Source organism: Barbus barbus (assembly GCF_936440315.1).
Source record: "Barbus barbus genome assembly, chromosome: 40".
Lineage (NCBI taxonomy): Eukaryota > Metazoa > Chordata > Actinopteri > Cypriniformes > Cyprinidae > Barbus > Barbus barbus.
In genome coordinates this window covers 6,878,263-6,903,363 of record NC_136718.1, presented here as the reverse complement: position 1 = coordinate 6,903,363, position 25,101 = coordinate 6,878,263, and the positions used below count along the sequence as shown (strand labels likewise).

Below are 25,101 nucleotides of genomic sequence, written 5' to 3'. Positions count from 1 at the left end.
GCTATATAAAGAATGTCTAATATATGAAAATTTTGTTTTATTGCCATTTATTTCCCTCCTATGTATTTCCAGCTGGCTGTGTTTTCAATACGACAAATGTGGATGATGGTAACAACTTATATTCCTGAAGCCATTTGATAGCTTTGCATTAAGAACAGACTGAAATTTAAGCTATTTTAAGCTATTATTCAATTAAAATCATGCCCTCTGCTGTAGCACTTGTATCTCATTTATGACCGTGCTTTTCAAGCTTGCCATGTCACATTTCGTCAAGTGACATGCAACAACCAATACCATTTTAATCTATATAATGCAAGTGGATAGTAACCCAAAAATGACACTTTGTAAACCACACCAATTAAACTATAATCCGTTGCTTTCAGCCAACTTTCATATGCACTTTCAATAGAGTGTTGTGTGAAGTAACGTGGGAACATCACTTCTCGTGCATACTTCATGGACGCGTGCTTGACAGTTGGCCGGAAGGGAATTAAAATACGAAAATTTCGCTTCAGAAGACACTGATTCATACACTAGGGTTGTGTGGCTTACCATCGCATTCACTTTGTTTAGTTTATGAAACATCAACTTTACTTTCCACTTGTAATTTAGCTGAATAGGCAGTATTTCTTTATAATGGTGCCCACTATTTGCCTTTAATACAGCTTCCAACCTTAGAATAGCTTCATACAAATTTTGAATCATTTTTTTAATCAAATTTTGAACTCATTTCAAAGCCAGTTGTTTTTCAGATGTTGGAGGAGGGCATCTGTTTCTCACTCTTCTGCCCAGAGCTATTCAAGTCAGGTGACTGTCAGGTGATTTGTCTGGCCTGGGCGGATGTTAAAGTTCATTTTGCTCTTTCATGGATGTTGGCTTTGTGGTTTTTGCGGAAACAAGGTCTTCAAGGTGAATATTAAGGTTGGCTGTCTCTCTGCAACAGGAGTTCTGTGATGTTTGGACACAATCCTTTAGTGTTCAATGATCCCTATATTATTCATTTTCTCTTTCCGCCCTCTATTCTTCTTTACCAGTACCGTCTTGCTAAGCTTTGTGTATGCAGTCAAAACTGTTGTTCTTAAAACACCAAAAAATCTGTTAAGGTTACAGACGTTAACGGTAAATGGACTTCCATGATTTTTGGAAGTCTAACAAGTCATTTCACTCATGGCACTGCTGTACACAAGTATACTACACTGATATACAAACATCGAAAAGTTAAGTTACGTTTGTTTTTCCACTGTATACTATCCACTACAGGTGTTCACATTATTTTGTCCAACCCCTGTATATCCCTATTATTCAGTACATGAGTGACGGTGCCCTTTTAACATACGCATAAACACCATGCATTGTTATTCTTTTTTCCTCCTCTCCTTTGCGTAAATGCCTGGCTTTTGTGTACATTCCCTGCTAATAAAATTTGTTTTCAAGAGGGTGAGTGCAGCTGAGAGAGAGAGAGAGATTGTGCTTGAAAGAGAGACTCATTGGGAGATCTCAGGGTGCTGTTCTGCTTAACTTCCCCTGGTCAAAAGCTCCTCAGTGTGGCTATCCAGGCCGGCAAATCAGCCTGTGCCCGCTGTTTACGGTGCCGGTCACAAGGGCCACCAGAGCTGAAACAAAGGGGGGTCTGTTCCTATTGTCCTTCCCCAGAATGACAGCTCTCTGTTGGGCCGAGAGACGGACCGGGGGGCCCTGCCTCCCACATACAGGGACGAAGGACAGTTTTAACTGAAACCATGTCTTTTGCTTTTAAGCCCTCAATCAGACGCTGCCTCAATGTAAACACCTGCGGCCATTCACTGATTCGAAGTGGAAAGAGCTGTTTACATGGTTCAGGCATTTAACACTGATCGAGGCATAAATGGATATTTGGTGCAGATTAAGCACATTTATTTTCATTGCAAATCAAAGGACTAAAAGTATTCTTAAATGAGAAATGCACACAATAAGGGGCGTAAAGCAAAGAGTGACTTCCTCTCCTTCCATCTTCCCAAAACCTAAATCAAAGCAGCAGCTGTTCACATCTGGGACTGCCCTGTTCCCCTGGTGCTGAAGCCACGTTAATGAGTGTACCTGACACCTGTGCTCAAGGCAAAGCTGTTGCAATATCTTTGTGACTGGGTCCTTTTACGCGTGGCTCTTAACTGTACCGAGTGTCTGGAAGTTAATGTGTTGGGGTGACAGAATAAACAGCTCAGGTGAGCTTCAGAAGCGGCGCATTAAACTGAGTGTTTAAGAGGTGCTGAGCCGTAAGGGGCAAGTGGGATTGGCCTTACACAACAGCTGTCTGCCATCTGAGTCCGTATATATCTGGCTGTTTCGGTCATTATATGAGCATTTCTATAAATCACAAAGGAGTTCTCATACCTTTCTCAGCCATGAGAATAAAAGGAGACTTTTGCTTAACTTTCTGCATTTTTTATTTCCCCCAAGAAGAAGGCTATTGGTGAAGTTTACATGTTATGTTAAAGTTATTTTTATGATCATGCGATCAACACATCTTCATGATTCATTTTATTTGAACCAATTTAAAACCAAAATATGTAATATTCCTTAATTTTCTGTTTGTTTAAGTGCAAAATGAAGAGTGGTGAAATAGCTTAAAGTTGCAATGAAATAGAAATATACTGTAAAAAATTATTACAGTACATTTTACAAGAAAACACTGTTTCAGTTTTTCTGCTTAAAAATTTTGCATTTAATTCAAGATGTTACTTGACAATTCCTTTGCAATTGTTTACTGGCAATTTCTGTATGAAAACCTATTTTTAAGTAAATAATATTTTATCAGTGTAGCGACAGATATTTAATTCCGTATTGTGATGTACATCTGCGTGTAACAGATTATCGAAAAAGAAAACAATTTAGGTTGGGACTTGGCTCTAGATTGTTGGATTTTGATATGTGGGCATTGCTTTTGCCAATTTGGGTATTTTGTAGTGACCTTTGTTGTGGAGACTTTTATTAATGTTTTGGGACAAGGAGCTACTTTGGTGATATTTAAATATATTTGGTAAATAAAAAATAAGGCAGGCATGCTGTCATTTGTAATGTTTTCTTTGTTCTCTTATTAAAGGCATTTGGCAACACTTGTATTGCACTCAAAAGCAGCAGATAAGCAAGAACTTGCAGGGGCAGTGTTTAAACAGCCTAAATGAATGGAGATGTGCGGTATTCATCTCCATAGAGAATTAAGTCTGTCATTTTCACTGGAAGGTCCAGTTATGGCAGGACAAATTTTCATTCCATGCCGGCTTTAAAGTCACAAAGAGGCAAAAGTAAACGGAGCAAAAATTTTGCCACAACAATCTTAACAGAAGAATCAGTTTTGCTGTAGCCATTCAAATCAAAAATCTCCACCAATCCAATTTGTTTTACAGTATATGAATAAGGTGTTGCCATCCGGATCAAGCTGTAAAGGCATGTTTATACATGCAGCTGTGTAACGAGTGTGCAAATTATTCAGTAGCTTTCAGCGTAGTGGACTTTTTAGAGGAATTTCTGTTGAGGTTTGTCTTTAAAATGTTTTACATTTACGCATCTGGCATGTTTTAATCCAGAGCGACTTCATGTATTCAACACCGTTTTATCAGTTCTTGCTTTCCTTGAGAAACAAAGCAATATGCTTGGTTTAAACTATAGGCAAAGAGTTTTTGAGATATATTGAGCTGTGTAATCTACAAGAAAGTGATTATTAAAAAGTGAACAGTAGGCCTATATTTCTATAACGTTCTTCTGCAATAGTGTTTGCTCAAAGCACTGAACAATACCAGGTAACACTTTATTTTAATGTTCCCTTTTGATCATTCTGTTGACAATAAGCATTTATGTGTCAACAAACTGTCTCCCAACAGATCTATACGTAACTTTGCAAGTATACATGTCAACTTATTCTAACCCTAACCCTACCAGTCTACTTATACACTCTAATGAAAGAGTTAATATAGAGGTGCAACGTTTCTACAGGGACCATCAAAATAAAGTGAAACCCAATATCACTTTATTTTTATTTATCTGCTTATTGATTTATTCTGTTATATGTTTAGGTTATTTATACACGTTTGAAACATGAGGTCAGACAAACCTCCCATAATTTAGCCTAAAGCCAGCGTGAAACTAACGTTTTCTACTTGCTTTTGAGATGTTCTGATTGCAATCTCTACCCTCAGGTACGATCTCCAGCGCTACAGGTAATAACAGCAGTATAATACACTCTCCTTGACATGTTGCAATATCTTTACACAACGAGACGCGCGTCGGGGCAACTTGCGCCGCAGGTGCATTTCTGAAAACGCGCATCCATGAAGCGCGTAAAGCAGCCTCCACCCATCATTACAGTTCAGAGACAAGCATCTGCGGAGATAACCCTGCCGTTATCAGTCTCGTTCTCATACCTCCCACTCTCCGCTTTGTTAGCGGAGTTTATGCGGCTCCGCGTCGCTCCTCCTTCTGTAGGCTACTCAGAGCGCTGTGCGTCTACAGGTTGAGCGCTCCAGGATTGGTTTAAAACAAAAGCAACAGGTTACAAGTGCGTTAATGAATCCGAGAGCGTTCTCGAGTGGGCGAAATGTGGGAGCAAAATAACTAATTAAACCAGAGTTAACGTTTCAGTCATCACCTATTTGGATTGGCTCATTTATATTAGAGAAACTCTGCGCGAAAGTTCATCATGGTTTCTTTGCTGGATTTAAGCGCTCTTGTTCTGTCGGTCGTTTGGGGATATTGCGTCCTGGCGGACACGGTCTTTACAAACTTTACTCTGGACAACGAGGTCCACTCTAGTTTCATCCACCGGCGCTTGAAGAGCCAGGAGCGCCGGGAGATGCAGCGGGAGATCCTGTCAATCCTCGGGTTACCGCACCGGCCGCGGCCGCACCTCCACGGCAAGCACAACGCCGCGCCGATGTTCATGCTGGATCTGTACAATGCCATGTCCACTGAGGGAGACGAGGAGGGCTTCTCGTACCCGTACAAGCCCGTTTTCACCACTCAGGGACCGCCAATCGCGACCCTTCAGGACAACAACTTTCTGAACGACGCGGACATGGTCATGAGCTTTGTTAATCTAGGTAAGATGCACTGACAGTTCTGGGATGTCAAATGCCATAATTTAACCTGCCAACCTATGAGGCTTAAATCAAACCAATTTGAAACCAATTCAACTATAGGATATTAAAATTCATACAGTGCATAAACGCTCTTATTTGGTCATAATGTGTACTATGAAATAGTCATTAAATATTAATGGAGTTAATAGAGAAGCACTAAAGAACATTTGGACACAATTTTGACAAAAATGTCTATTTAATGAACTTTATTACAAGGCGCTCTGGAATAGGACTTGATTCTGATTGGTCAATTCATCAGTCAAAAATCTTTGTTTATAAAACGGAAAGTTCAGGTCTGTGCCTCTGATTGGTCAATTTGGCCATCCAGCTGTGTTATTTTTCACAATATATTGAAACAGCTGAGGCAAAACACCTGTTCACCAATCACAGCGTTTTATTCTACTTTGTTGAGGCCCCTTCCCAATAAAAGCGAAAAGCGAACATTCTAGTAACAATTTGTGCCCTCAATATGCAAGTAACCGTTTGATAAAATCAATAAGACCATGCAACGGTTATGAAGAAAAATCACATCGGGGTTTTATTGCCATTGTACCCTAGCATTGAGAAAATTATGTGGGTTAAAACTTAGGAAAAAACATATTTTGGGTCAAATTTGATTGATAGTTTACAAGAAACAATTTCAAGCTGCATAACATGCATAACCTTTTAGTGTTTGTTTAGATGTTCTTGACAGTGTCACAAAGTCTGCTTCCAAAAGCGAAACCGATGTGGTTTATTTTGGAAGTCAAAGAGTGGCTAATGAAACTGCAGCACTTGAATGTGAAACATCATGATGCGATTGCATTTCTATTCTATCTGATAGTCAGTTCAAATAAAAGTCAAAAATCAGATTGATCCTCTGCCTCTTCCATGTTTTGGCATCAACAGGAAAGACCCGCCACACAAATCAGATAATAACAGGGCTGAGTGAATAATAACTGGCCTAAGAATGGGGATTTTTCCCCCGAGAGTCTTAGATGTTTTATTTGTTCCTGGGCCAAATAGCATGCATAGTTCTCTCCTTCATTGTTTGTTTGATTTTATTAGGCCACTTATCTGCGCAAAGTCTTAACCTTGGCATGATTTCCAAGCTCCTAATGCTGGTGAATGGAAACCTATATTTGCATTGTGTGTTTTGGGCAGAGATAATAAAGCGCTGTCGCATTCCCAAGCGTCTGCTGTCTCAGCGCCAGCTGTGTCCTCCGCTAATGTTCAGGTGTTCAGAGTTGGCTGTCTGGGAGCTCAACGGTCTCTTTATCTTCAGTTTTTTTTTCTCTGCAGTAATGATATCAGCTGACAGAGGCACAAATGTTTTGCTAAGTGCAAAGTACGTCTCATGACTTGTTTGCTTAACTGCAGTGAGAGATCCTATGGGGCCGCTCACATATGTTCTTGCATTCAAAAGCGACAATGAAATGACCCTTAACTATGGAAACCATAGTTTCTGCCAATAACATTTATTGTTGCTACTGTAAAACCATGACACATATACATGCCTTTTCTTCAGCACTGTGGTAGCTACGGTTCACTGTTTTATTATAAAAACACTAACTGTAATAACTTTGGTATTTTGGCAACACGTCTTGTATGAACGCTCCCAGGTCACCATTCAAGCAACTTTTAGTCATCCACCTTTACCTCCAGCTAAAGTGTAATCTTTGACACCGCCTAACTTTGCCTGCCTTAATGTTAAGTACCTGACTTGTCTTATCAGCAGGCCTGTTAGTTTCCTCATTAAAGTGTCATCATCTGCAAGCAAGTACAACACTGCCATGCAAAGTGTGATTTATTGTCCGATAAGAGCAATTATGTTGTTAAGGGTGTGATTTGTATTGCTGTTTATTGGTGAGATGGGTTGGATGTGATAGTTAAATGATGATCTGAATTCTTTTGAATCAATAAAAGCTTTATAACGTCTAAAACCTGTATGACGTTCTTTCTTCTGTGGACACAAAAGAAGATATTTGGGCTGATTTAAAGGTTTGGAATGATATGAGGGTCAGGAAATGAGGACAAATGAGAAAATGAGAATTACAAACATATTTTGTTTATTAGAATTAAAAGAAATGATTAATCTGAGAAAGGCTAATGTGTTTGTGTGTGTAAGTAAGTAAGTGTATGACTATAAGGAGGGAGGTGACAGTGTTTCTTATTCTGGAATGTGTAATTATCCAGAGGACTGCTGTATTGTGCCTATTTTGGACAAGCACTGACACAGATGGATTTGACCACAGAGGCTCGCAGAATCAAGGGCCTCTCTCTCTTTGTGCTCCGCTTTCGCTCTTCCCGCCAGCTTTAAATGAAACAACCTGCTGTAGCCGCTTCATTCAACCAAGATGAAGTGCCACAGCACACCTTTTATATTAAACACAGTGTCAGCAGAGACTTTCCCCTTTGGCATTTTGCAGGAAGAATGTGCAGATATGCATGTATATTTACTTAATTTTCACCTTGGTGGTTGCGTAGTTGATATATTGCATTAGGCCCAGAGAACACTGCTTGGATGCCATACGATACAAGGGTTTTGCTTTCTTCACTGAATCTGCGATCCATAAACCTTACAGTTAATCATAACAAAGATGTTTTACATAAGCAAAATGAACACAAGGAAAACAAAAAGAGTTCACACAGAAACCACATGTGGTCCAATAACATCTAAAGAGTTTTTAATGTTTACTGGAATATGATTTTCCACAAATCCCTTCAAATTATGAAATGCCCAATTATGTTTCCAATGGTTTTAAGAAGAAATGCATAATTTGAGCTGTTTTTTGACTTTCAGAGATCCTTTCAGTGAAGAAAAGCTCCTGCGTTCTGTTGCAGATTTCAAAGTTTAATTCAGATAAACCAATGTTTCAATCAAAACGCCTTCTTCCTAAACCATTTTCCTAAAGAAAAAAGAAATAAATCACATGAATTGGATGCCCCCATATAGTGATATGGATGCCCTCATTTTGATGATCTGTGTCATGGCTTTAAAACAATGAGAGGAAAGCTGCTTTGTGAGTCCAATCTCTGAATCTTTTGAAAACTACACTGATTCATCTGGAGCATTTTGAGAACAAGTGAGTTATTTACAATTATGAACATATCCCGTTTTCCAGAAGGAATGGAAGTGTCAGTGACTGTGTCTTTGCTTCTTGAGCACCAAGCCAGTCAGTGACTGGCAGCGTTTTTGTACGTACGCCATCTCAGTTCGCCATCAATATTTTAGAGTTAATCAAACAGATATTTAACCCTCCTGTTGTATTCGGGTCAATTTGACCAACACTCGATTTTCAAATTGGTCAAAATAGTGGTTAAACTATTTATTTCTTCTTGACATTTTGTGAAAATTTCTCATTTAGGATTATGAATGTGCTTGGCAAAGTTTCGAGACAGATGTGTTTTGGAAATTATTACAAATTTTGAGCACCATTGGTTTCCATACAAACTGCTAAAATGCAACGCTTTGAAAAAAATGTTTATCAATTATGATGAAAAGAAAGTGTACATCTTGTGCCCTCCATCTGGATGGCTTGTACTCTTTCCTCCTGAATGAAGCTGGGTGGCATTCGCTGCTTTTAAAATATTATGACAACACTTGTGGATCTGATTTCACAGATACTCCTCTAAAGCACGGTGGGGAGGTCTGCTGAACGACAGGCTCTAAAGAAGCTTTGTTTGGCACGGCCGGACCCTCTTCATTCCTACAAATGTTTCATAAGGCTGGGGCATAATTTACGACAGACATGTGGGTGTCTTGCTGTTCCAAGAGAATGAATCTTTCCGTCTGTCAGATGAAGTGTGTTTCAATTCCAGCACAGGTGGGACTCACTAAAATTGTTTGTAGTAGATCTGGAGGCAATGGCTTTGTACTTGAGTTGAGAGTTTTATAGAGCCATCTGAGTTATGATGTGTTTAGGATATAGCATAGTTTTGATGATATTCAGTGACTGTTTTTATGTAATTCATTTTAATATTGAGTTAATATCTCCGTTCTAGTTGTGTCATGTCATTCTGCCCCTTAAAGGGTCTTATTTTGTTAGGTTTAATGATAACAGAGATGCTATGCCCGTGTGTAAAGTAAATAGGTGGGTCTCTGATTTCTTTGGACCCCAGGGCATCGGGACATTTTGTCTCTGAGTCATCTTAGTAAAAAGCCCAGCTGTGTAAATGGCTTACGGCATGTATGCAAAATGTAAATGCAACACGCCACACGGAACACGAGTCAACACTGCAGAGGGTGTGTGAACGCTCCAGGGATCTAGAACATGCTTTTCAGTGTGAAATACAGACACTCAGCAAGACACTCAGCAAGATACTACTCAAATAAATCACATGAAGGAGGAATACTAATCAGTGTTGATTCCTAGCTGAATGCTTAGGCTGCTCTATTCCATATAATTACAGTGGATGGTGACTGTGAAGAACCTTAAAAGGACAAAAAGTTTTCAGACACTTAATTGCACATTAATGCATGTTAATTGCAATTTAATTTAAATGTAGATTACATTTCTATTAAATGCAATTAGTTGAACTTAAAAGTGCTTTTGTGACTTAAAGGAACAGTTCATCCCAAATTTTAAATTCTTTCATCATTTACTCAAGCTCAAGTTATTCCAATCCTGTATGAGTTTCACTCTTCTGTTGAGCACAAAAGAAGATAAGTCATAAAAGCCAATGGAAGCCAATAATGGCTTTATATTTGTACAACCTGAATTCTGGAAATATTGGGACGTTTTTTAAAATTTGAATAAAATGAAAACTAAAAGACTTTCAAATCACATGAGCCAATATTTTATTCACAATAGAACATAGAGAACATAAATGTTTAAACGGAGAAATATTACACTTTTATTCACTAAATGAGCACAAAAGGGCTGAAAAGGCAAGAAATTTGGAAAAGATTCAGCTGGGAGAACATCTAGCAACTAATTAAGTTAATTGACATCAGGTCTGTAACATGATTAGCTATAAAAGGGATGTCTTAGAGAGGCAGAGTCTCTCAGAAGTAAAGATGGGCAGAGGCTCTCCAATCTGTGAAACAGTGCGTAAAAAGATTGTGGAATACTTTAAAAATAACGTTCCTCAATGTCAAATTGCAAAGGCTTTGCATATCTCATCATCTACAGTGCAGAACATCAGCAAAAGATTCAGAGAAACTGGAGAAATCTCTGTGTGTAAGGGACAAGGCCCGAAGACCTTTTTTGGATGCTTGTGGTCTTCAGGCCCTCAGACAACACTGCATCACTCATCGGCATGATTCTGTTATTGACATTACTAAATGGGCCCAGGAATACTTCCAGAAACCACTGTCAGTAAACACAATTCACCATGTCATCTGCAGATGCCAACTAAAGCTCTATCATGCAAAAAGGAAGACATATGTGAACATGGTCCAGAAGCGCCATCGAGTCCTGTGGGCCAAGACTAATTTAAAATGAACTGTTTCAAAGTGGAAAAGTGTTCTATGGTCAGACGAGTCCAAATCCAGCACTATGAATTCTGAAAGTTAATATATAGGATTTAGAGCAACATATGCTCCCCTCCACACTACGTGTATTTCAGGGGATTTTTTTTCTCAGTCAGAATTGTGAGAGAAAAAGTCGCAATAACTTTTTTTCCACTTTTTTTCCAGGCGTCCATATGCCTTAGTATGTTAACACATTACAATAGGTATACTTTAAATTACGAAAAAATATTAAACAATGATTTGAATGGAACTTTAAAGTCAATATTTTATATTAATACAATATTTATTTACTTTTTAAAAGTGTGCGTAAGTGTGTTAAGAAACAGTCATGAAAATGAAATCTGTTTAAGTACACTTAGTGGAATTTTATTTAATTAATATTATCTGCAAGTACAGTTTTTTTTTTAATATATACTTTTAAGATTTGAAGTACACTACAAGTGCACATGCAATACCATTAAGCACACTACTTTTTCACGAGAGTTCATGTATTCATGAAAAGCAGGGCAGATATCAAAGTCTTTAAAGGAAAAAAACACAAAGTGGTCTGACTCAATTAAAGTCACTGCTCGGGGAGCAAGGAGCGAGGAGACAAGGAGAACGTTCTATAATCCTTCTTTATTGAAGCCAACTCACGGAACTTGGAACTTGGGGGTTAGACAAACAATACCGGACCTGGGAGACAGGGAGACACGGGGCTTAAGAACACTAGGAAATCAAACGAGGAAGAACAGAAACAGGTGAGGAGTAATTAAATACAGGGCTGGGGACAAATGAACTAATAATGACTCAATACGAGGAAAGGAACAGGAAGTCCAAATAAGGGCATCAGGAAACACAGGGAGCACGTGGAAACACAAGACACAGGGAAACAAAGTCTGACATTACGTGGGGGGTGGGCGCTCTCCGGGGATGAGGGGGCAGGGCTACCGGCCTCCAGAGCCGCGCCCGTTCCGGGAGCCATGGCGGGACAGGGGACTCGGGAGGTCATGGTGGGACAGGAGACCCGGGAGGCCACGGCGGAGCCGGGAGCTTGGGCGGCCATGGCGGAGCAGGGAGCTTGGTTGGTCTGCCTCCAAGACCGCGGCCCCAGCCCCCGCCTATTCTGCAGGAGCCCTACTACCCCCCAAAAAACTCCTTGGGGGAAGAAGGGGCTCGATCTAGTACTTGGGGGTGCTCGGGCAGCACGGACACTTGGGGGCGCTCGGGCAGCGCAGAGCTGGAAGGGACCAGAGGAGATGTAGGAGACGCAGGAGAGCTGGACGGGACCAGCGGAGACGTAGGGGACGCAGGAGGGCTGGACGGGACCAGCGGAGATGTAGGAGGGCTGGACGGGACCAGCGGAGACATAGGAGGGCGCTCTGGAAGCGTGGGCACAGGAGGGCACTGTCGAGGAGCAGGCACTGGGCTTGGGACGGCAACGACCGGCAGGTTTGCTATATTCTTTGCAGGCAGGCTTGCCATACTTTCTGCTGGCGGGCTTGGGAGAGCCCCAAACGGCGGCATGAACTTCCCCGCGGACAGCGTGCTTGCGTTGGCCACAGGCAGCGACTTGGCTCTGGAGAGCCGCAAACGGCGGCGGGCTTGGGGGAGCCGCAAATGACGGCGGGCTAGGGAGAGGCGCGGGCGACGGCGGGCTGGTTCTGACTTGGGGCAGGACACTCTCCAGACACTGGAGGATCCCCTCCCTCCAGCATAGTCCTGTGGTATCTTGGAGGTCTACGGTACGGTGGGAATTGGCCCCGTGCCAGAACAGCGAGAGGATGGTGGCGTCATCGAGGGCCATCGCCGCGACGAGCCTGCAGAACTCCCACGAAAACTCGGGGAAAGGGACGATGAAGCGTGCGGCGATCTCCATCGCCACATCGGTATAGGTCCGGTATTCTGTCACACTGCTCGGGGAGCAAGGAGCGAGGAGACATGGAGAACGTTCTATAATCCTTCTTTATTGAAGCCAACACACGGAACGTGGAACTCGGGGGTAAGACCAACAATACCGGACCTGGGAGACAGGGAGAAACAGGGCTTAAGAACACTAAGAAATCAAACGAGGAAGAACAGAAACAGGTGAGGAGTAATTAAACACAGGGCTGGGGACAAATGAAGTAATAATTGGAGCACGTGGAAACACAAGACACAGGGAAACAAAGTCTGACAGTTAAATTTTTTGGTGAGATGTCCCCATCCTAGCGTGTCAGGACACATACAAACATGTCCAAAGAGAGAACTATAATTCTGGCCACTACAAGATTTGCTCTATTCACCTTATGTGGGAGCCGAGCAACAAAAAGCCAAGAGAATGAGACATTGGAGGAAAAGATATGCAGAAAATGGGTGGTAGAGCTAAACACACGAGGTGCTTCTGATTGAAATTCTGATTGAAAGAAGAGGGACTTGCTGTGTAGTCATTTAATATGTTTTGTTTCTTTGTATGTTGTGACAGCCCATATTCTTGTCTTTATCTATGTGGATGAAAACAAGTGCAGACAACACTTTATTTTTGTACAGGGTCACTAAAGCACCAGAACTATATAGCAGTAACAAAGAGAATGTGAAGAAGGTCTGTTCCAAAAACTAGTATGCTGACTTACATTCTAATGCCTAAATCTACTGTAAGCAATCTTATCTTAAATGGATCTTCATAAATCACTGATTGCAAAGTCTAAAAGGCCTATTCCCACCAAGACAAATGTAGCATAAAAATGCAGTCTGACTATAGAGTACAGACATACAGAGACTAGTGTCGGTTCTGGATTCTTCTTCAAGGTGCTATTCACGGCCATTTAGCAAACTAGCCTGTTTGTGAGTGCCACTAAATCATAATTTTATGTAACAACAGCGGATCTTGACATGTGACCTAAGGTGCAAATCGTATCGAATCCCTCTCAGTACAAAATCTGCTGTATTGTTTGCATATGAATATTAATGCCAGTCTAAACAGACGCTTTAAGAGCTGTTTATTCAAATTAAAATTTGGTCACACTTCAGTTTGGGGGCCAATTCTCACTACTAATTAATTATTAACTACAATATTTGCTTCGATTAACTCCTAATTTGCTGCTTATTAATAGTTAATAATGTAGTTGTTAAGTTTAGGTATGGGGTAGGGTTAAGGGTGTACAATATGGCCATTCAGAATAAAGCATTAATATGTGCTATATAAGTGCTAATAAACAAACAATATGCTAGTAATATGCATGCTAGTTAATAGTGAGAATTGGTCACTAAACTAAAGTGTTACCCAAAATTTTAAGCACACTAGGGCACTTCAGCACACTTCCAAGCGGGCAGCAGAAAGATTAAATGAAAACTTTAATGAATAAATGAATATTAATGTCTTAAAATAAACTGTAATTGTGGCAGCTGGAGACTAAACCGATATTTAAATTAATAAATTCTTATTGAAATAATAAAATAACTAATTGTGGCAGCAGGATGACTAAATTAATATTTAAATTAATAAATTATTATTAAAATATTAAAATAATATAACTCTAATCTTGGGGCAGTATGACTAAATTAATATTTGAATTAATAACTTTTTATTAATATTTTTTAAATAATTAAACTGTAATCTAGAAAATTAAAATGCTGAAAATCAAGATGTGTCCTGAAATTATATTTCTTCAAAATTTCATTTGAAAACGGGGAGCCTTCGAGACAAAAAGATTGAAATCCATTGAAAAAAAAAATACAAATTAAGTGTGTTGAAGATTTCTTTGGAAAATTGTGTGCCAGAGTTCTCAGCTACAATCACATTAAGAAGCAGTTCACCAAAAACGTGACTATGTCTGCTCACGTTCGCTGCTTGAAACATTCATGCAGTAATAATAATTTGCTAAAATAGTGCATTTTTATCTACATTCAACTATTTTCACACTAATTCTCTCTAAAGGATTTGCAAAAATTTGATGTGCATCCAGGTGCATTTGAATGGTTCAATTGAACAGTCAACACTAGACTTCCAGGATGAATTAGTCCTGATGATCTGACAGGATCTCGTCTATTACGAATGAAACTTCTCTCTGAGCGCTCAGACTTCCAGCAGTCTGAGAGTAAGATGGAGAGGGGTGAAATGAGTTTGACCTGACCTGACCCCTGCCGTTAGCTCAACCGCACCCCAAAACTTTCCACACACCGGCCGACCCGTGCTGAGAGTCCCGTCGGCTGAGGAAATGGCCTGTCTGCTACCTGCCACGAGAAAGAGACGTCATTACCCCATCAATTTTTTTATGGGTCTGTTTTCCGTCTCTCAGCCTCGCTAATACGCTATTGAGAGCATTAGTCTCAGCATTAGTCACAGCTTGCTCTCATGCGATCCTCTGGCTAGCATGCGAGTGGAATCTCTGATAGATAGATAGATGAGAGGAAGGGAGGGAGGGAGGAAGAGAGACTAAATACCACACGTTTGCAGGGCTTCTTAGTTATTATGCCTCTAATTGATTCCTGGTCTTATTTGATCTGGTCACATTTACATCACAGTCTCTGGAGGATTCATAAAAATTAAACAGCGCTCCTGGCATCATGAGCCACACATCCGAACATGGTGAATAAAGGTAAACGAACTTGTGTGCATTACCATTAATACTTCACAGATGTTTAGAGGAAACAGACAATGGTGATTTAAGAGATAGTCAAGTCACATTTATTTAAATAGTGCTTTGTTTCATAGCGGATTCATAGTAATCAACAAGAAAATAACAGCATTAATGTTACAACATTCCAATAGTGTCCTTATTCAGCTCAAGTCAGTTCAGTGTTCATAGATTATGAACCAAAGCTCTACAGAAAACAACTCATTATTATTATCCTGTCCAATGTTTGTTTGCATCTAATAGTGTGTGAGTGGCATCAAATTGATAATATGACTGAATAACAAAAACAAAAAGTACATAATGCAATTAAAATTATATTTAAACCAATAATGAAAAGGATCACTTACTTATTGTCATGACATGGAACACAAAAATTGAATGAAAAAAAGTATTTTTTTCAAGAGAACGTCTCTTTAAATGTCATATGGTGTAATCGTCAAGTAAAAATTAATCAGATATTTCCCCACACCGTTAATGATGATAATAATAATAATAATAATAATAATAGTTAACCGCACCCCTATACCGCTATAGTTATTATTATCATATTATTTTAAAAAGGTTTTGAACATTTTTGAAACAAATATAATAAATGATTAATTCACAAATCTTTGAGGGGTTGCACCACATGACATAATACAACCTAAATAAACAAAAAAGATGACATTTTCAGTTATTTTAAGAAACTTGATGACTTTCACACACATCCATGGTGTGTATACACACACACACACACACACAAATACACACACACATACACATCAGTGAGCCCCTCGATAGTACACAAACTCTCTGGAGTCTCACTACAACAATGGGTAATCCACATGGACATTACTTTCTGCCTCCACACACACACACACGGCTGGCAGTCAGTAATGTTTTATAGCGGCTAGGTAATAAGGAGCTTAATTGGGGAAGCATGATGTAATGGGTAAATTTGTTAGGATTAGCAATGTGTTGTCATGAAAAGGTGTCTGACTCAATGCACATTCACAGGTGAACACATCATACCATAGTTTTACTGTTTTTACATGGTGTGTTTGTGTTGTGGAGGAATAAACTTGTATATATCATTTGTCCTGGACTATTACCAGTCTCTGTCATGGAAAATAAATGATGCCCCATTCAGGAGGGATTGTAGAATTTCAGTCCAATGGAGGCCTTAGTACCAAAGTGATGAGCTGATGTGGCATAGAGAGATGTCACGAGTTTGAATCTCACTTGAATGACCAGACTGCCTCACCTGACATGTCAGTTTTTGCAACTGTCATCATTTATTCATCTTCATGTTATATCAAACCCATTTGACCTTCTTGCATGGAGCAAAAAAGGAGATGTTTTGCAGAATGTCTGAGCTGCTCTTTTCCACAGAGTGAAAATGAAAGTTGATTCATACTGTTGAGCTTCAAAAGATTCAAAAAAATTCTTCCTCTCCATCGAATGATTAGTTTGTACTTCTTTTGTGATGTTTTCATGGCGCTTTTTGGAGCTCAGCAGATCATTCTGCTAAAGGTTTTATTTTGTCCTATAGAAAAAAGAAAGTCATGCAGGTTTGGGACATCATGAGGGTGAGTAAATAAATGATGACAGAAGTTTTATTTTCAGTTTTTTTCTTCCCTTTAAAGATCTGGCCTTGTATCTAAACTTAAAAAAAGAAAGAAAAGAAAGAAAGAAAAAGAAGCGCACTTAAACACTGTGCTTGCAGATAATATAATGAAATAAAAGGTCAGTTTTCTTATGTTTATGTTTTCTTTGCACACAAAAAGTATTCTTGGAGCTTCATAATAGTACAGGTGAACCATTGATGTCACATGGACTATTTTAATGATGTTCTTAATACCTTTTTGGGCCTTGATTGTGTCAGTTGTGTTGCTGTCTATAAAGGGTCAGAGATCTCTCGGATGTCATAAAAATATCTTAATTTGCGTTCAGAAGATTAACAAAGGTCTTACAGGTTTGGAACGACATGAGAGTGAATAATTAATGACAGAATTTTCATTTTTGGGTGAGCTATCTCTTTAAGTGTCTGGAAACTTTACATTCAGTATTTTAAATTACATTATTCCCATAAGTAGTACTCCAACAGTAGTATGTTAAAGTGTACTTATTTGTCACAAGGGAAGGGTTGCATGTTTGAATCAATTGTGTGTCAATAAGTAAAGATTCCAGACTAACAGATCCAGATTTAGTTCAATAATTGCTCATGTGTCTCTAAAGCTTCACAGCGAGAAAAACCGGTGACACTGAAATGTAGGACACTTTTCATGTGGGACCATTTATATGTGATTTTCCATTTTTTTCCCACCCAAGCACACCACACAAAATTGTAAAATGCGTCACTGCTATATCAGGATATTCGGATACATCCCGTCCAGTCTTCACCGGTCAGCTGGCTCACCTTGTGCTCATAAATGTTCAGAGAAAGTGCCATGTGAGATGGTCAGTTATGGCATAGCTGTCGTTGCTAAATGCTAAAATATCAAGCATAGTGTCTTTCTTTCTAATTTCTTTCTTCTTTGTGCCTCTTTTCTGTGTCTTTCTGTTGTTTCTCCATCTCTGGGTCTGTGGAAGGGCCTTCCTAGCATTCCTGCTCTCAGCGGGCTGCCCTTGGGACACTGCCAGAAGTTAATACAGATGTTTCTGTGCATCTGCTGGCCAAAGCAGCTGTGTGGGGAACTTTATCTGCTCAAAGTCCAAACACACACACACACACACACACACTTACCCCCCACCTCCTTCTGTCCTTGTTTCCTCACACACACACAATCTAATTTGTAGCACTGCTTTTCGAGCACTCTTTTCTAAGTGTACAAACTGTAGGTCTAGACATGTCAGTTCCTTCTGTGCAGAGCTTTTTTGCTGGTTGTTGATGTGACTGGTGCAGATTGACATGTCTTGGAAGTTATAACAAACAATAGAGAGTGAGTGAGAGGAAGATTACCTCTTATTAGGAGAAAATTTTCCCATCAGCCTGCTTGACACCAAATAAAAGGGAAGTTTTTGACAGAATTTGTTTTCTCTTGTTGAGTTTGATTAGTACTCTTGCCTTGACATGTTGTCTTGTGTAACCGAAGTGTTACTTTTCTACCACTTGGAGATCATAATCGCTGCTTTCTATTTAATGTATTACTTTTTGCTTTTGTTTTATCGCTTTTGTTGCTTTTCCTCTTTTCTTTTGTCTTTGTGAGGAAAATCAAGCACAACCTGCCTGTTTGTTGTCAGTCCGAGTGCAGTTTTTTCTTACCCCTCACACAGCTCCAGAGCATCAACATTGTGTAACATTGTTACAGAGAAGCAGGCCGCATATCTTGCTGTGCTGGGAAATATCAGAAAAAGCACAACAAAAGATTCCTCAGCTGTTTTCTTTTGTCCAGTTGACACAATATAAAAAAGGACAGGAAGAATGTGGAGAACAACCAAAAGGAATATCAGTGCATTGATGGCAGTTTTGCAATTCATTGTTCCCTCACCCCCCTCATGTCATTGCAAAGTTAAAATGATAAAATATAACAGAATACTAGAACAAAAACATACGCTTAAAATAGAAATCAAACAAATAAAACTTTGTCTTGTAACTTTATATATTTATATATTAACACTTTTTGCAATGGCTATTATTTGTATTGAAGCCCATCATGCTTGGATAAATCATGATTTTTTTAATGAATTACTTGATATATTGGGGCTACCAAAAGGCCATTAACACCAAACAAACAAACAAACACATTTTTGGTTAATAACTATGAGATAAAAAGCCAAAATTATGAGATACATAATTGAGATATTTTTTTTTTTTTTTAATTAAGATACCATGTCACAATAATGCAATTAATGTCAAACTTCCTGGCATAAAAATGTTGCAATTTTTGCCATAATTATGATTTTTCTTTATCTCATAACAATTCAACTTTTAATTTTTTTTTATTTCAACTTTGACTTTTTGTTAAAAGTATGGTTTTGATCTTTTAATTGTTACTTGTCATAATTTAGACTTTTCATGTCATAAATATAAGTCATCTCATCAGTCTGACTTGTTATAATTTTGACGTTTTATCTCATAATTGAATTAGCATCACAATACTGACTTTGTACTCTCATCATGACAGCATCCCATAATTAATTTTTTTAACCATACTATTGACTTAACTTCACTATTGTGACTTAGTATCTCATACTTTTTAATTTTTTTTTATCATTTTTATCTCATAATTGTTTAGCTCATAATTTATACCTTTTATTTTAGAATTATTGGCCAAAGCATGATTTTTTTTTTTATTATTATTATATATTTTTTTTAATGTGGTGCAAAATGAGCTTCCATACATTTGGTATCATATAATTCATTTGAATATTTTTTCAAACAGCCCTACTGACTAATACAGGGAAAATATTATTTTATTATATTATATTTTATAATTTGAAATTTGAAAATTATATTTTACAATTCAAAAGTTACCTTAGTAATAAATAACATTGAGATATTTGGCTCAGCCTGACATGGGCTCCTTTAGTTTCCAAACAGACTTGCAGGCTTAAGACTCACTCAACACTGCAGAGAGTCCAGAAGATGGCTAAAACCCATCCAGTGACCCGATAACCGATTACAGGCATTTAAAAACACACACACACACACACACACACACACACACACACACACACACACACACACACACACACACACACACACACACACACACACACACACACACACACACACACATTTAATTTATTTAGATCCAATTAAAAGAAATACTCTACAGGGACATAAATATTACAGATGCAGTTGAATACAAGTACAGAAGAAAATCATGGACCAGTGGCATACAATAGATATTCACAGTATTAAGCATATCACTCAGTTATTATGGATATAAATAACAACGTCTCCACCATATATGACGGCTACCTATGATAACAGACAGAGCACAGTACTTTGCCAACCGTTTAGCCCTCTTTTTGGGCATCCCGAGTTTCTGAAACCCTCTCACAACCAGCCTGTGTGTGTGTCCTATAGCTGCCAAATACAAAAACAAATAATCTACCCCGATAACCTATCTCTGAAATAATATTTAGGAGTGGTTGGTATTTGATGACTTTGGTCATAAAAGCTTCCTCCATGCTAGAGTCAAAAGTGCATGCTACCTCCAAAACAAACACTTTTCTACACTCCTCATTAATCACAACAACATCAGGTGTATTGGCAGATAAAGAAGAAAATATTTCAGAATTATCATTTCACACACACACACACACACACACACACACACACACACACACACACACACACACATTGGTTTTTGTGGTTTATGGGGACTCTCCATAGACGTAATGGTTTTTATACTGAACAAACTGTGTGTGCTATTGCCCTACACCAACCCTACACCTAAACTTAGCCCTCACAGGAGACTTTGTGCATTTTTAGATTTTCAAAAAAACACCATTTAGTATGTTTTTTAAGCCTTTTGAATTACGGGAACATAGGCAGTGTCCTCATAAACCACCTTCATATTGTAATACCTCTGTCATACCCATGTCATTATACAAATTTGTGTCCTCATAAACCACATAAACACACACACACACACACACACACACACCTTTGACTTTTCACAGTTGAGAGGAGCAGAGATGTATTAGTAGCACTGTTTGTGCTCAGATGCCTGCCTCCTTGAACTGATGCCAAACCAAACCATGAGATCTGCACTTCATTTAGAAGAATTAACTTTTTAAAATGAAAAGGCTTCCACAAAGAGAACCTCTGTTATACTATCAGTGCCAAAACACAAGAAAAGATCATTTGTTTGAAAAAACTATAACAAAATGTGTGACATTTTGTGACAGAGCGTGTGTGTATTTGCATGTATTTCTGCATGTGTGTGTGTGTGTGTGTGTAAACAGGATCTTTTTATACACAGAACCCCATAATGCATCACAGGACGTTAGCACATGCTAATGAGCCAAATAAAAGCCCATTACTTTAAGGCCAAGCAATAACTGCAAACCATCGTTTATGAGGACTTGAAACGTGTGTCAAATTACTCTGAAAAAGGAAAATGGCAAATATTACATCAGTTTATTTAGGAAATGCTTAAACTGCAGGCAGCTTGCAGCTAAACGGGATTCTTTCATTAATTCACTTAGAGTTTCTGGATCTAATTAAACTAAATGAACAACAGTGCAACGGTACAATGCAAACAGACTGTGATGTGTGTGATGGGGCCTTTGCTAATGCGGATTGTTGTTTATTTTGCATTTCTGTGCTTATGTTATTCATCTGTACATTTGTGTGCATACTAATGTATCGGCTATTGGTGGTCTCCAGGCGATGTTTTGGTCTCAGAAAAGCACCTGCTGGTTTTTAGCATGTAAGGTGTTTGACTAAAGTGATTTCAGTGGCTGTGGCATGGATATTCTTTATAATATTAATCTTCTCTGTAGATGACATATCTGTCCATCAGTCGGTGTTACCGTACATCTGTTATAATTATTTACAAGCTAATGAGCCAAAATTTGATATCAGTCCATCCCCAGTCTGAAAAACCTCACTGATGAGTTTGAATTTTGAACATAACTGATTAGATGAGATTTGGGATCAACAATGAGTTTAGTGGCAGAGTCTAACATACAGCTCTGCAGGAGGGACAAACAAGAGCAGATGAATGTAACATGGATAGTGTAAAGGACAGAAAAGCTGAGAAAGAAAGAGAGAAGGATGGAGGAGTTTTCAGGTGTCCTGCTGAGAAGAGGAAGAACACCGGTTGGGGCGGGGGGTGTGAAGCGGGTGACAGGCGTGTGCACTAATCTGTTGTGTCACCCGGCCTCTCCTCTCATCCTGCCTCAGAGGTGTTAACCTCCTGAAACGTGTCACACTTTGACAAGGCCCCTTTTTGACCCTCCTACATGGCCCACAATGCTTTGCTACAAATAAACCACTCACTTGTTACACTATTCACTCTCAATGTTTTTGGAACACTCTAATGCTCACAAAGTCTGCATTTATTTGATCAAAAATACAGTAAAATTAAAATAACTGTTTTCTGTTTGAATATATTCTAAAATGCAATTTATTCTTGTGATCTAAGATTAATTTTCAACATCATTAATCCAGTCTTCAGTGTCACACGATCCTCCAGAAATCATTCTAATATGCTGATTTTCTTTATTATCTTTATTATCCATTTTGAAGACAGTTGTGCTATTTTTGTGGAAACTGTGAAGCTTTTTTGATTAATAGAAAGTTAAAAAGAATAGTATTTATTTGAAATAGAAATCTTTTATAACATTATACATATTTTAAGGTTACTTTTGATTCATCCTTGATAAATACAAGTATTCAATTCTTTTAATTTCTTATCAAAAGTGTTATCAAAAATGTGAATGACTTGTGTAAGCACACAATTTGTTTCTTCGTTAGCACAGATTTAGAGAAATGCTCACCAATGGATGCTCTGCAGTGAATGGGTGCCGTCAGAATGAGAGTCCAAACATCTGATAAAAACATCACAATAATCCACACCACTCCGGTCCATCCGTTAACACCTTGAGAAGCAAAAAGCTGCGTGTTTGGAAGAAACAAAATCATCATTAACCGTCGCTTCTGGCCAAAATACGAGTCCATAATCCATAATAATGCTTCATCCAGTGAAAAAGATCATCTCTTGTTGTCCTATTGTCTATTTGTTTAGAAATGTTTTGGACTGTTTTCACTTGTATACAGAGCTTGATCTGTGCATATTTCTCTCCTGGATAACTTTGCCACTGGAGAAAGCAATATCGTGGATAGGGGTCTTGTGTTTTAGCCACTAGAAACAGCTTGAAGTTAAAAAAAAAAAGTCTTGATGAATTTTCTTCTTACAGACAAATTCCAGAGTTCTGGCACAAAACTCTAGATGGCGCAGTCTGATAGGTCTAACTCAATCTGACCTAATGACATCACCATCACATGGCACAGCTAATTGGTTCTTTCCTGTATCAGGAACCAATGAGCTCAATGCTCAACATTCAAATATATGACTAGTGCTTGCTGTAGCAGTTTGCAGCTTGCTTCAGAAACCCTCCACCTTCCTCAGCTCCAATTGTATAGATCTGCTACGAGGTGATTCATGTATGCTATATGGGGGTTATGTCATGCATGTTATATTTGCAGCAGCAGTATTTCTTACATGCTCACAGCAGCATGTTGAGGATGTACTGGCAGTAGCTAGTCTCGGTACTTGCTCTGCCGCAGCAGCAGCAGCAACAGCATAGCAGCTCTTTTCCGCCAAGACCAAATACATTAACATTGTCATGTACATTACCATGCCAGCCCCTATGAGAGCTGTCATGACAGAACAGCTTTTCACTTCTAAAGATGTTAACTGATGGACTGGAGTGGTGTGGATTATTGTGATGTTTTATCAGCTGTTTGGACTCTCATTCTGACGGCACCCATTCACTGCAGAGGATCCATTGGTCAGCAAGTGATGTAATGCTACATTTCTCCAGATCTGTTCTGATGAAGAAACAAACTCATCTACATCTTGGATGGCCTGAGGGCAAGTAATCTTTCAGCAAATTTTCATTTCTGGGTAAACTATTCTTGTAATTCAGCATGCATTATGGCTGAAAATTGTAGTATACAGCAAAATAAAATGTTTGAAAGAGAAAATGTTATAAAATAGCTGAACGATATAAGGACACAGCACAGATGTGACTGCCCCAGAATGCCTTGTTACGAACTGGATTTGAAAAATGGGGTGTTGTCGGGCGATCAGGAGGATGTTGGTGAGCTGTTTGGTGTAGGTTGTAATTGATGAAGAGTGACATCATCTCTGCGGTTATTCTGTGTGTGTGTATCAAGAGCAGCTGCACTCAGTTTAAGTGTGAGAGGTCCGCTCGTAATCCCACAACTAAACAGGGTGTGTGTGTGTGTGTGGAGGAAGTGCTTGGTGAGATGCTCAACAGCTCCAGTGCTTCTTTCCTGTGGCCAACACATGTGAGAGACCGAGAGTGCCTGCCAAATTGAGAGGTTTGAGCATGTGCCCTTTAGAACAGCTTATTATGGCAGAAAAAACACAGACAGGAAATGTACCTCATACTTTATAAAACAAAAACAATGTAGCGACAGTAATTTAATAATAACAATGAGGAGAATGTAAGTCTGTGTATGATAAAGAGACAAAGAGATTTAGAAAGACACGAGGGATAAATAATGCGTGTTTTCATTTGTCTACGTTTGACGGTATGTTTCCAATTAGAGGTCACATTCATCTCATAATGCCTTCACACACACACACACACACACACACACACAGAGTGTGTGTGGTGAATCAGTGGGGTTTGGTCTGGCTGTATTGATGTGGTTCACTGGAGGAAGGAAAGCTTGATTTCTATAGTAATTAAATGCAGCACATTACAGGAAAATGAAATTTGTAACATAAAACAAAAAGAAAATGTTTTCTGTTAGTTACAGATTTTCTCTTAAGTACACTGAAAAAGATTAAAAGTCATTGCATTAGTACTCATCCAGATACTTTTGGTCTTCTGTTTTGTAAAAAAATATGAATTTGGATATACTATGTTTACATCCTGTTTTTTTGCCTTCTGTATAGTTAGTTCCAGTCCTCAAATTTGATTGGCTGAACTGGTTCCAGACGTGCTGTTCATTTATGCATTAGTTGTGGGGATTTTAGGAATTAATTCTGCAGGTTATATACATCGATACACCAGTAGTGGTGACAATAGACTATATAATGAATGAGTCATTGAATCATTCACTCAAATTCATGCCAACATATTGATTCATTCAGTAACGAAGCACCAGTACTGTTTACTCCGAGGTGGATTATTTGATTCTTTTTTGACTTTGTTTCAATCTGTTTTTCTGCAAAGAAAAAGTAGTTAATGAAACTGACAGTGTTGTATCATATTAACTTATTGTATGTTGGACTGTTGTATAAAA

General features: G+C 38.8%; 1 protein-coding gene across 1 annotated transcript in view; it reads left to right on the top strand.

Annotated features, from left to right (window-relative positions):
* Nucleotides 1–4,456: 4,456 nt before the first annotated feature.
* LOC306859486 (bone morphogenetic protein 7-like) overlaps nt 4,457–25,101 on the top strand; it is a 47,289-nt gene continuing 26,644 nt past the window's right edge. Inside the window, exon 1 of the mRNA XM_079400526.1 lies at nt 4,457–5,072. Coding sequence (XP_079256652.1) covers nt 4,673–5,072 — 400 coding nt within the window. The 5' untranslated portion in view covers nt 4,457–4,672. The remainder of the gene's footprint in view (nt 5,073–25,101) is intronic.